Genomic DNA, 13,414 nt, shown 5'->3' with positions numbered 1-13,414 from the left:
GTATTACTGAATTATTAGCTTTTTTTTGCTTACTCGAGAATTTTAAATGTCTGTTAACAGAACTAGATCCCCGATTGATAATGGATATGGCACAGAGTATATCTACTGTAGGTGATAGTGACTTTGGGCTCAGTGGTCACAGGAATTTTCTGGTATGCTTTCATAACAGTGCTTTTTCATAAAGATATCGAGCACCTGTATGTTGGCCGGCCAGTATTTGCAAAGACCCAAATTGTCGTAACGGTACCTTTGCGTAAGAATGCCGCCAGTTTCTTGAAGATCAGCAGATCAACATTTAGCTTAAAGCAGTTTCCTCAAAGTAGTTCCTGCACTGTCATTCCCCCAACATACAAGAACCATGGAGGTAGGAAGTAAGATGGAGTTGCCCTAAACAAGTTTCTCCCGTAACCTCCTCTGAAGCACCGGCGATCCCTACGTGGTGACCAAAACATTGGGTCATTTACCATTGAGTTCAATGGGATTTGATGCGTTCGGATGTAAATATTTTGTAATTACGTCGTAAATATACATATAAATGTATATATTTTCTTTTTCTGCAACACTTCAGAGTCCTAAGTATATGAAAAGAACATATTTTAAAACAACATTTCATTCTGAACGGAATTAAATGCTATACTTTTCACAGGACAGTTTTCTCAGAATGGTTTAATTTGAATGAAATATTTTCACAAGTTTTCGTTAATTACATTAGAAAAAAAATTAAGGTAATTTGATTTAATTCGGTTAAGGTACAAAAAAAAATTAAGATCAAAGTTTATTGTATTATTAATATTAAAATTATACATTATTTCTTTTCTATTTATAGAGCTTCTTCCTAAAATACTTTCTTAAATATGACATGATTTTTTGGCTTCTGAGGCATCTTTTAAATCGAAAAATGTAAGTCAATTTATAATTAATGCTCTATTCAGTTCATTTTAAATTAGAGAATTATTAGTAATTAGCGAAATACTTTAAATTGTACTTGACTTTCTCTGAACATTTCTGAAAGGGAATAAAATAAGTTTTTTTTTAAAGTATTATTTAAAACTGAGTTATTATAAAATGTAAGGGGAATAATTCTTTTAATTATACTTATCAGATTTTTTTTACCCTTTATTTCAACAATACATATTCCAAAACTCTTTATTACTTTCTTAAGTGCGCATCTCATAGCATTTGCTTTACAATACCTTTTAACAGATTGCTTTCCAATACGAACAATTCTTGCTTAAATAGTTTTATAATGTATTTGTCAACAGGATTTCAATTTATGTTTACAATTCAATATTAAGGTTATTATATATTTAGATAACATTTATAATCATTATAAATTAGATACATTTAATAATTAGATTTCTTCACAGTAACTCTCACAGTTATTTATGAAAGAATAAATCCTTCATTTCAAATACAGTTATAAATAATTTAATAAATATTTACGTATTTTGTTAAAGGCAGATACATGCTTTTTGCAATAATATGCAACAATAATATATGGATGTGAAAAAAATTTGTTTTATTTAAAACATTTTGGCGTTTGGAAAATAAAATAAAAGTAGGAATACTCTATCAAGGGTATCGAAAGACGTATACAATTTTAAATGTACCGTAAGGTATTTTTCATTCTTTTAAGAATAAAATTTTTCTTAAAATCTATATTTTTGTAGTTCAACAGCTTAGAATTTTATAAAACAAATTCATAATCAAAATCGCGCTGTTGTTAGTTATCGAAAAATAACCAAGATGTGATTTTTGCGTAAATGTCACTAAACTATACAAATTGCTATTATCCATCACACTATGAATGTTTCTTTCATGAGAAAGTGTCCCTTTTTCGATTTGTATGGAACTGTCGTGTGTCGAAATACTATCAGAACCGTGTCAAGCGAGCTTCTGAATGTAAACAAAGAACACCCCATCTGGTGACCCAAGCTTCAAAGTAGTGCTTCACTTCTAGTGCGGACTGACCCCTCCTTCCTTTCCTACCTCCATGACAAGAACTGGTTTTTTTTTTTTTTTTTTTTTCCCCTCCCTCCTTAAATAAAGAGAGTAGCAAAGAGGAACTCAATTTACTAAATGGTACCATAACATAAAGTATCTGGCACATCTACCAAATTTTCTTTTTGAGTTTTTGAGTTAAAAACTTATCTGCTTAAGAGTACCGGTAATTTTATGTCGATCCCGTTTTGAAGGTGCTTAATGTGAGGATCACTTCTCGCTCTTCATGAAGATGCTGGGATCTTTTTCGCTGCGATCTTGAATTTGTTTATCTTAATTGGAATAATGACACACGAAGGAATGAAATCCGAAAGTTTACGAATTTCAATCTCCTGATATCCCTCCATCAATCACTAATTTATGAAGAGGGGTTTTGGACATTTTTTTCCCTCTATGCTTCGATATTTTTCTAAAATCTTACAACTAATATATCTACTTTTATAATGCTACTGAATAAACCATAAGTTTGGATAATAGCTGGTGTTATATAAAATACTGTGTAAATAAAGGTGTCCTGAAATAGCTTCATTTACATAACGTTATTTACATGACACTGATTGTTTAAGTTTTAAAGTTTCTATAGCGTGGTTTGGAATAATACTCTCAAATAATTATCACATATTACTACACGTATTGGTATTACAACTTATGTATTGGTATCACATATTGGTATTACAACTTATGTATTGGTATCACGTATTGGTATTACAACTTAATTTTTTAAAAAAAAGTTGTAATATTTTATGCGAATTTCAAAACAAAACTCGTCTGAGTGTGCATTAAGTTGGTAATTAAGGTAACAGTATGCTATCATTTAAACCATGGTTTATTGTTTCTTGTTCACGTTTTTTCAAAGATAATGTTGTGAAAAAAAACATATTTAATTGACATTACTTTTAACCATTTATTTGAATTTATGAAAGACGAAATCAATCTCGCTTGAATTTTTGGATGCCCCATATATTAAGACACTGGGTAAGTTAACTGTTTCTAAACTTAATTTATGGGTCCCTTAGAAGGTGAGACCCTTCATGATTGCGATTAGCAAGGAATCCTCAAATATAAATATGCTTACTAGTTATAATGTAGTTCCGAAAATTCTTGTCTCTAAGCAGGCTGAATTTCTTTGAAATGATCTAGCTGTAGAATATTAACTCACACAAAACTGGTAAACCTAAAATCACTAGAAAATTTATTCTTTTTCCTTATATTGCATAAATGTCTGAATTTTTGATTGAGGAATTTTTTTCATTTATCATACATTTTATTTTATTTCATTCATCATCAATACGGTCGCTGGAAACGTGAATTTAATTTCTGTCCCTAATGTAACTCGCGTTGTAGTAATGAAGTATTTTACTGCATTCATATCAGCGTCTTTTGAGGTAACATACATAACTTTGATAATTCTTTGATAATAACCTATAAAATAACGATATATGTATGCGGCTCCGTATGGAAGAGAAGCTTATGAGCTGCGATCCCTTGTAGAGACATTAGGCAATTTTTGGAAGCAGGAAAGATGAAAAATATGCAACGCCTTCGCCGGGAATCGAACCGCCGACCTCTCAATTACGTGCTGAATGTGCTTATCACTACACCACGAAGGCTTGCTAAGAAGGCGGGAGAAATACCTTATACGCTTATTACTTAAATTCTTGTAAATTGCACAAATTTTGTAAACAATTGCGGCGTTCCTTCTGTGTGTGATCGTATACGTAAGCGGTTAACATATTCAGTTGCAAGTGGAGATCAATAATTAAAATTTCAATGCGGGCACAATTCATATTTTACGTTTATTGCATCCGAATGTGTAATGGTCTACAGTGCTAAGCGAAAAAATGCAATGCACCATGTTTGCCTGAGCTTGGTGGAATGGATCTTGAACCTTTTCCTAGCTGCCTTTCAAACAGGAGAAATTTTACAATGCCCCACGCATTACCCTCATGGTGTAAGTGGTTAATACATCCACTTAGCAACTGGAAGATCTATGATTCGAATCCTAGCGTTACCACATTTGGTTTTTATCATGCTTCTTATTGTGAAACATCTAAGAATGCCTATGGTGGCGCCCGAACTAAAATAGGATACAGGGTAATTCGCCATCATCTGTATTTCTTCGCCTAGATTGCGTGTCACCTAGATTGGCCCCAGTCACTTTTTAAGTGGCAAGATGTAAGGAATTATATCACACCCCTTGCGTGTTCTTGTGGTGTAAGGGGTGTGCATAATCAACTGACAAATAGAAGAAAAGTCCAAATCCCGGTAAGAACACTTTTTTTTTTTTTTTTTTTTTTTTTTTCCCCGTCTCCTGCACCGAAAGATATAACGGGTTCTATAACGTGAATACGAAATTATTTTATTACTTATTTGAAATCATATCAGAGGTAAGAAATATGTCGCTGCACTATTCGTGGGTGGTAATTAACAGTAGTGGAGCGCATTCCATCCTCCCCCTCCCCCCTAAAAAAAGAATATCTTCCATTCATCTAGTATTACATAGTATTTCGCCTCAAGCATCGAGTGAATGGCACGTGTCCTTACTTGTCCGACCTCTGAAATGATTTTAGGTCAAGCCAGATAATAGAAAGCTGAAGAACCCGTTAGATATGAGAAGCTTTGTTTCATCATTCGGACACAAAAGACCTTCTCCGTATCGCGTTCTCCATCGAAGATGAGATCCCATTCGTAGGCGATATCTGTGCCGTATTTTATTTTAATTTTATGGGCGCGACCAGTTGAACAGTTTTGTTACTGGTGTCTGAGATAGGCGATACCCATTGATGGGGCTGTCGCCCAAAAACGCCCAGCGTCATTAGTTTGTTGAGCGAGAACAAATGAAGGTCAAACGCTGTGTGAACGTCCCTGCTGTAGCATAAATAATATTACCACCACGTAACATCAATAGCAGTTGAATAAAAGCTTCTGTTGTAGATTACACAATGCGACGCGCCCAGGCAGAAGGGTTGATGACGATACATCACCATTGTGCATTCCATTGGAAGATAATGATGCAATGAAACAAAAGCCCTTCTCTGCCGCTGATAAATTGCTCGATTCATCCATCTGTTTTGCCAAACCCGAAGCTTGAGATATGTTTATTCCTTCGAAGCTCTTGCTATCAAGATATTTTTACCAGTTCTTGCGTTATGTTGCTCTACTGTTTTGAAACTGAGATATTCTTGGGATGTTTTCTGTACCAAACGAGAATAAAGATATATAGGAGTATTTAACAAATACGAAATAAGGTTAGGAAAGATGAAAATAACAATAAAACTTCTTTTTTTTTTTTTTTTTTTTTTTTTTTTTGGTTGTTTCTGTTCGAAAACGTAAAATCATTTATTTACTCATTCCGCCAAAATATTTATCCATTCTTTATGTTATAATTGTTTTTGTAACTAATTACTACTTTAAATGAATTTGACCTATGTAGTAAACTTTCATAATTCAGTAGAATTAGATAATACGTAAAATATGAGAGACTAAAAATTTCATCCCGCACTGCATGTTAATCCGCTATTATTTTATATATTTGAAGGCTTTGTTACTTTTTTAGTTTATTGATGATTTAATTGAATATATTTAATGTGAATGTATATTTAAATGCAGCATTTATATCTATTTCTTGAGACGTAGGGTTCGCTTCTCCTTGTAACATTTGGTTTATCAATTCATTTAAGCATTCAAGCGTTGTCAGATTACTTAACAACATTTGAAATGACTCTGAACAAAATAGCAATATAAAAGACGAAAGAAAAAAAAATTGTTCATTGTTGTAATAGCTAAACGCAACCCACATAGCACAAAATTTCTTGAAGATATCATGAGGATGCTGTTCACAATATCAGCGTGCTTCCTTAGGGCATTCTAAGGGCACACTAGCCCAGGTATATCTTTATGAATTCCTCATATTGTTACTACGTTGATAGTTACTGAGGGATGTTGTGAAGACTTCGGCAAAAATACATCATGCTCTACGTACGGTATTTCAGAGATACATTTAACATTTAGTATTATTGTATGTAAATGCTTAGTAAAACTTGTAAATTTTAGTTTCTTTTTTTAATTTGAATTTCGCTTTTATTTAGTAATTGTCAAATAGATCCAAAAACGTGTAAGGACCTTAAAATGAACATTCAGTACATTATATTTCAGGAGAAAATTGTGCTTTTATTTGTAAGGTTATGGTTTCAGGTTTTAAATGCTTCTGTCTGGTGCCAAATGAAAATATGTGAGTAATGTCAATCTAAGTAGGAAACGTATAGCAGATGTAAGCGTTGAAGAGGATTGTTATATTGAAAATTTAAACTTAATTCTGATGAAAACTGAATTATTTTTTCATCTGAAATCTCTGAATTCGTATCGGATGCGTAGAAAATTCCATCATACGAATCGTTCTCTTAATTCGTTCGTAAAGTAAGGTAAGAGTTTCTATTAGTTTTGAGTAATAGTCATTCCTTGCTTCGTAAATCTTAATTACTATACAATGGCGCCTGTTTTAAAAGGTGGTGGATGATGATTCTTCACCATCAGGTTTTGGCGATTGGATCCCCTAATCACCAGTCGCCCTTTAAAAGGTTTCTCTCTCTTTTCTACGTCTTTGTGGTATAACGGTCGCTCATTCGACGCCTATTCTAGAGGTCCAGGTTCGAGTCTCGGAGATGACACTGCATATTTCTCAAGTCTCCTACTTCAAAAATAAAAACCTAATGTCTGTACAGGGGCGCTCGAACTAAAAGGTATTCTTCACCACCAGGCTTTGGTGAATCACCAAGATATGGTGATTCACCAAAACCTAAAAGGGGGAGTACATAAGGTATTTTCTTCTTTCTTCGTGCATGCCTTCGTGGTGTAACAGTAGCCTACTCGGTGCATATTCGAGAGGTCCGGGTTCGAATCCCAGGGAGGGCATTGCTCATTTTTCATGTTTACTGCTTCAAAATAACCATATGTCATTACAAACTAACATATAAAACTACAATATTATGAATAAACATTTACAGTGAAATTCTGAGTTTCTCAAGCGCAAGAGGCAGTTTGTTTATTTCTGTTTATAAACTCTCAAGTTGAAGAACAAAATGAGTTTCATTTAGTTACTTATATATTTTTAAAAATATATTGTCCTTATTTAAAATTTAATTTCTTAAACGCCGCCCAGTCGGTATAGTGGTCAGGGAAGCTGACCTAAGGGCCTGGCTTCGAGTCCCGGAGAAGGCATGGTTGTAATTGTCCGTCCCTGCATAGGAAAGGCGATGGGGGCTCACCTATTAGGTGCCTCCATAATAAAGAGACCTTGTATAGATTAATGGACTGGGTTACATTTGTAATTGTTCACAATCTGCCATTGGAAAAAAAAAATAAAAAACACTTCTTAAACTTCTCAGAATCTGGCAAGCTCAAGTAAGTGAAATCTATTAAACCCTAATTATAAATGGTATTGAATTATTTAATTTATTATAAAGTATAAATCATAATCATTTGCTAGTGACATTATGAATTAAGTTACCTGTCTCAATAACTTACAAAAGGACCGTTACAAAACGTACCTCGTCATAAAGGTGACGATACTTTTATGCAACTTCGGCTCTTTTACAAAGATATAAATCTTCATAAAGATGTGCTAGCAAAAAGGTATTGTAATCCTCATAAAGGTCGGTTGTTTTTTTATGAAATTACCGCAAAAATTATCACTTTATGCAAGATAAGTCTGAAAAGATGGCAAAAAGTAATAAGGGAAAATTAATTTTATATTTCCCAGTACCTTTTTGTGAGAGATTGGTATGTCGAGATGTACCCTGAAGAAGAGGTACCAGGAGATGTAGAATTAATTTGCCTATTTTTTGCAATCTTTTCGCATTTATCTTGTGTGTATGCTAATTTTTGTACGAATTTTTATTTTCCTTAGAGTTGGTTTGTCTGGGGATTTTCGAACATCTCTGATTTTCTAGTTTGTTTTTTACAATTTTTTTTCATTTACAAAATGTTTCAAGCGACAGTTCTTTACTCCAAAATTGAACATAATATTTGAATTTGATTTATTTGTTTTGAATTTAGTAAATTCTGTCATAGAATTAATGCAGCTTGCAATGCATAATTTGGGTTTTGGTTTTGAGTTTAATTTGTCCTTCTTTTAAATTATTTAAGTTTGAATGTATGTGCGTGCATAAAGAAATAATTAAATATAATTTGTTCCTTTTGTATAATATTATACAGATATAATATTTTCTGAAATACTCAGTTCAATTTGTTTCTTTTTTCAGAAAAATGTGTCATCTTCGAGAAATCAACCGATGAATCATCGGATGGTGAACTAACTTCCGATGTCCAGATGGGCAACGGTAGTTCGCAATCCATCGTGCTCGGATCTCCGAGACTCCAGGCATCATATCCGATCAGAAATGGCTACCATTATCAAAGAGGAGTGCCAAAATATGTCCATCCACAAAACAGAGTACTTCCAAAACCCATTGCTGGTCAACGTTTACGGAGTACTGACAACGGCAGCATCCTTCAGACGGCAGGTACCATCAGAGGCCAGCGCCGGGATGACAACAACAAGGAGGATAATACGGATTCAGAAATGATGGGCATCTTGCGGAAGCGTTCGGAAATGATTGAGAAAGAGAATGATTGCTACCATCATCTGAACCTCCGTAACCACCGCTTATTTCACAGCGATCCAGACATAGCACGAAGAAATGGGCCAAGTTCTTATGCTGTTGAAGAAACTGCCGACATATATGGTAACAGACGATTTTGTGGAGGTGGTGCTGCTGTTCGTGCGAGCAAATTAAAATACAAAAAGAAGGCTCGTGCCCCGGATCCTCCACCTACTGGAAGCAGTTTAACGAAGCAGTTTGAAAAAAGACCTCAAAACAACCACAGTGGAGATGAGAGACAAAACCAAAAAAACTCACCTTGCAAGTGTCTTAACAAAACTAAAGCTCCTCAGCCTCCAGCGATAGTAATTCATCCCCCTCCTCCACCACCACTTCCTACGACAGTAACAACAAGAACAAAGACCAATACCTTGCAAACGTCAAATTCTAATGGCACGTCTAGGTCGCCTTCTGTCACCAGAGCAGTAGAATGTCACGAACCAAAACCGAATTACGAGAAAAATGTCCATCCACTCGAAAAGTGGCGAAACTATCGGAGCACTGGAGACATTAGGCTTGACGAAGAAAATGAATTTCCAGCGTCTAGAACCACAGTTTTTGACAGCAGAAAACTTTCTGAAAGCCAAAGCAAAATACCTTCTTATCTTCCTCAACGACCTGATCCTTTCCAAAAAGAAATCCAAGCTGTCACAAAGAAAATTGCAGAAAGTAAACTAGCAAGCAGTGATAACACGGACACCAAAATGGATAAAATTGAATCTTCTAATGATAACAAAAAGGAAAATAAAACTGTCTCGCCACCAAAGTTCTATTTTGCAGACACTGGTGTTTTCAAATCTAGAAACTCTAACCAGAAATCGGATTCCACAGGTGCAAAGTTCCATTCAACAGCGTCTGAGAAAACCACACAGTCTGCAAATGTCCAAAAAAATTGTAACAGCCAAAACGAAGCAAATGAAAAACGGAATCGAGATGTACCTCAGGAGTGTACGACAGTAGATGAGATCGTCCCTTCCTTGCAAAGGTTCTCCCCGGGAAGACAAAGATTCAAGTCTCCAAGCAGGAGTTCGACTCCTACGCCCTTGCAGAAAGCAGAAAAGGAATGGGAAAAGCTATCAAAGAATGTGTTTCATAAGCAAGATGATGATTCCGACATAGATATCAGGTATAATATTAAATACAGAGTTTAATAAAATACATGTGAAATTAAAATTTATGGAAACGAGCGTAGTTCGCAAATTGCTTGAAGCAGAATTTCCAGTTAGAAATGCAATATAGAAATAAAACAAGCTAGCAATTATAATTTACGATTAATTTAGATTAATTTATCCTATCATACTTCGACTGTAGTTTGCGCAAGCTTAATTCATTCTCTTAAGCTTTATTTTGTTTTATTTAGTAGAAGTTTAGTTACATTATTTGGAATCTTTAATTTTCACAATTGCACTTCAGTCGTTCATTTACAATTTTCATCATCCCTTCGCGGTTTTTTTGGGGGGGTGGGGGGTGGGAGGGTATTAAATGAATTCTCAAATTCTTGATTTTATTACATAGAAGCCTTAAGCAATGCACATAATTTTCCGTATGATAATTTTTAAGGACATTTTTGTAAGGTATTTAAAGTTATAGTATGAAATTATACGTAAAGGTTTGCCAAATACTTTTATGATTTTGAGATACACTAAATTATTGTTATCAGAGCCAAACAAATCTTCGGTATGTGAAATAAGTGTATAAATAGTACAGATAATCATATATCCGAACATTTACAGAAGCTTAGACACACCTAATTTTTAGAATCCTAATCTCGAAAATTTCATCGTTTTGGCTGCAAAGAATTTGGAAAACAGTTAAAAATTTTATAAAGAAATACACAATGTGTAAAAAAAATACAGAAACTAGTTTTTTTTTTTTTTTTTTTTTTTTTTTTTTTTTTTTTTTTGTAAAATTCAATAATATAATAAATTAGGAAGGGCCAACAAGTCGATCGCGAATTTTTGGATTTTTGGATCGATCATAGCCGACAAGATATTTAACAAGATCATAGCCGACAAGATTTGTTTAACAAACATGCAAATGAAAATTAGTTGAGACTCATAGCCATGAAAAACAAACGATCATGATTCTATTACTATCATAGTGGTAACATTGCGTAAGCGTTTCTAGAAAAAGTGTAAATTTTTCTTAACACCATTGCTGGGCAAAAATGTACTTGTATGTACCTTCTTTATATATTTTAAATTAAAATTATTCACTTGCGTACTTCGTTTGCATTTTATTAGTCATTAAAATGCCTAAAATTCGAAGGCATAGAATTCGAAGATTCATGCAAGCCATAAAATTCGAAGAGTTAGTATTTTCAGAAAGAACGAGAAATTGATTACTTTTTTACAGTGTCAGTGATAAGTTTAATATGCAATGCCTTCATAATCATTACTAAAAAGGGTAATCTGGAAACGCAATTCTTAACTTTACGTAAAAGATATCACATAGATAATTTACAAAACAGTAATTTGGAAGAAAAATAATAATAAATAAATAAATAAAATTAGCATCTTAACGCTCAATTTGTAGAGAAACCGTTAAACATTTTGTTTTGAAGCAGGATACATGAAAAATGTACAATGCTTTTTTTGCTGAGGCTCAAACTCTAGACCTTCCGACGCTAGTCGGACGTGATTTTCAGCTACGTCACGAAGGCACGTAGTAGGGAGGAAGAAAAAACCTTATAAATTAAGAAAGAGCTCAACAAAATGTTCTTAAAATGCTCATAATAAAACCATGTGCAACGACTATTGCATCACTCAAAATAAACCATATTTTATGGGGAAAAGAAAGATTTCATAGATAAAAAGGAGATAAAGAAGCAAAAAGAATACAAATGTATGAAAAAATCTGAAAGGTTTCAGATTTTAAATTACGTCCAATGGGGCGGTTTCCCCCCTCACGTTTTGTGTATTACCTTTATTTATTAAATATCATGTTCTTCGCACTTAGACCATAAACTTCAGTTCAAGAGCAATACCACAAAATAATTTTAAAATAAGTATATCTTTAAAATTCCCGATACATAGTTCCGCGCGCTGGAGATAAGAATGCCCCCCCCCGTAGAGTGTTGCTATTGCTCGCCTTTAAACCGTTCAGTTTCTTAATCAAAAATTCGTTAATGTTTTACACAATATGAAATACAATATGAACACGCGATATGAACTACAAATTCCCAATTCCAAATTTGGGCTTCCAGCTGCCCATATTCGGGTGGAAACGTACGTTATTCAAAATTGGATGGCTTTTTATCACAATGCGAGAAACATACATACATTTATGTAGATTCTTCATTATTTAATTTCTTTATATATAATACAGGGCGATAATATTTGGTGGCAACAATTTAAAAAGTGAATCGGACATTTATAGTGAACCAACGCAAAATGCCAAAACGAAAATGATAGTCCTTCAGAGCAAATTGCCCCTTTGGACTTAAAAGAAAAAAAGGTAAATAATTTTCTGATGAGGAATTTATAAAAAAACTTTCTTTAAAATGACCAATTTGCTTTTGAATTATTTTAGAACATAATAGAAATTACTGCAGTTAAAGATCTACAATTGTCTCTAAATACTATGGTTGAGAAAATAAGCGAAAATATAAGAGAACAGTTATGTAACTACATTAATAGATGTTTTTTCCTGCATTCTGATGAATCGACACAGCTCAGTTGCTTATTTTTATGTGTATGATTTTAAGTTATGCATCTGAAGAAGAAATGTTTGACATGATTTCTTTGGAAGAAAGGATTAGAGGTGTAGATGTATTCAACTCTTTTAAAAACTTCCTCACTAAATTCAAAATAATCATTTTTAAAATTCCATTCAACGATAACACATAGAACAGGAGCAATCATATGCCGCATAAACGAATTTATAAAGTGTTAACCAGTAAAAGTACAAAATAAATAATGGACATAGTGTTCAATATTGTTAATTCTATCCGAGGAAATTTCTTCAAAGGGCGTCACTTACAACTGCATCTAAATGAATGACAGCCTCAATTATTATTTCATACCGTTGTAAGGTGAGTGAGTAAATTTCTGCAACGATTTCATGATGTATTAACTGAGATAAAAAAAAATTACTTTGAAGAGCAAGATCTAGAACGTGAAAATGTAAATGATGAATCGTGACTCGGTGATTTAGGGTTTCTTACAAATCTTACATCGTAAGGTGATTTAAATTTAGAATTGCAAGAGAAAAATAAAATAATAATTGGAATGATCAGTGCAATTTATGCATGGAAACAAAATTTGTTATGCTGAAAGATGATCTTTGACAAAACAATTTGAACCACTTTCTAAATATATCCGATCACTTATAAATATATCAAAATTTTAAATATAACATTGAAAAATACGTTGCAGAAACTGAAAAGGTAATTGAAGACTCTGATATCAGATTTCATAATTTTGATAAGTTTCAAAATTAATATGAAGTATCTCTCTTTTTCTTTTAAAAAAGAATTTGAATGTAAAATATATTGTCGGAAAAATATATGACGCATTTAACATTTAAAAAAAGCAGTAGAAAATGAAATTTTAACTCGGCAAACTAATCTAACCTTTCAAGCCAGATAGTTAGAGGAAGGTGAAAATGCTTCAATCAATAAAAGTTCCCCAAATCACCAAATATAGAGAATTTATATCTCGCCCTTTCTTTTGAAAGGATATTTTTATGTGAATTATTTTTTGTATTTGAAGTTTACGAAGTCTTAAATATCGTAATTAACATATTTAAGATGC

The 13,414-nt window shown here is 33.2% G+C and overlaps 1 protein-coding gene across 4 annotated transcripts in view; it reads left to right on the top strand.

Annotated features, from left to right (window-relative positions):
- LOC118191459 (uncharacterized) overlaps positions 1 to 13,414 on the top strand; it is a 212,975-nt gene that overhangs the window by 178,424 nt on the left and 21,137 nt on the right. For all 4 annotated transcript variants that reach the window (XM_085813304.1, XM_085813303.1, XM_085813302.1 and 1 more), the window contains one exon: positions 8,262 to 9,786. In XM_085813304.1, the coding sequence (XP_085669430.1) occupies positions 8,330 to 9,786 (1,457 nt within the window). In that variant the 5' untranslated portion in view covers positions 8,262 to 8,329. The remainder of the gene's footprint in view (positions 1 to 8,261; positions 9,787 to 13,414) is intronic.

This window comes from Stegodyphus dumicola, chromosome 3 (assembly GCF_044657685.1).
Source record: "Stegodyphus dumicola isolate Sdum_Otavi_A_Nest chromosome 3, ASM4465768v1".
NCBI lineage: Eukaryota > Metazoa > Arthropoda > Arachnida > Araneae > Eresidae > Stegodyphus > Stegodyphus dumicola.
Note: the sequence above shows the minus strand (reverse complement) of the source record. Positions and strands in the feature narration are given on the sequence as shown.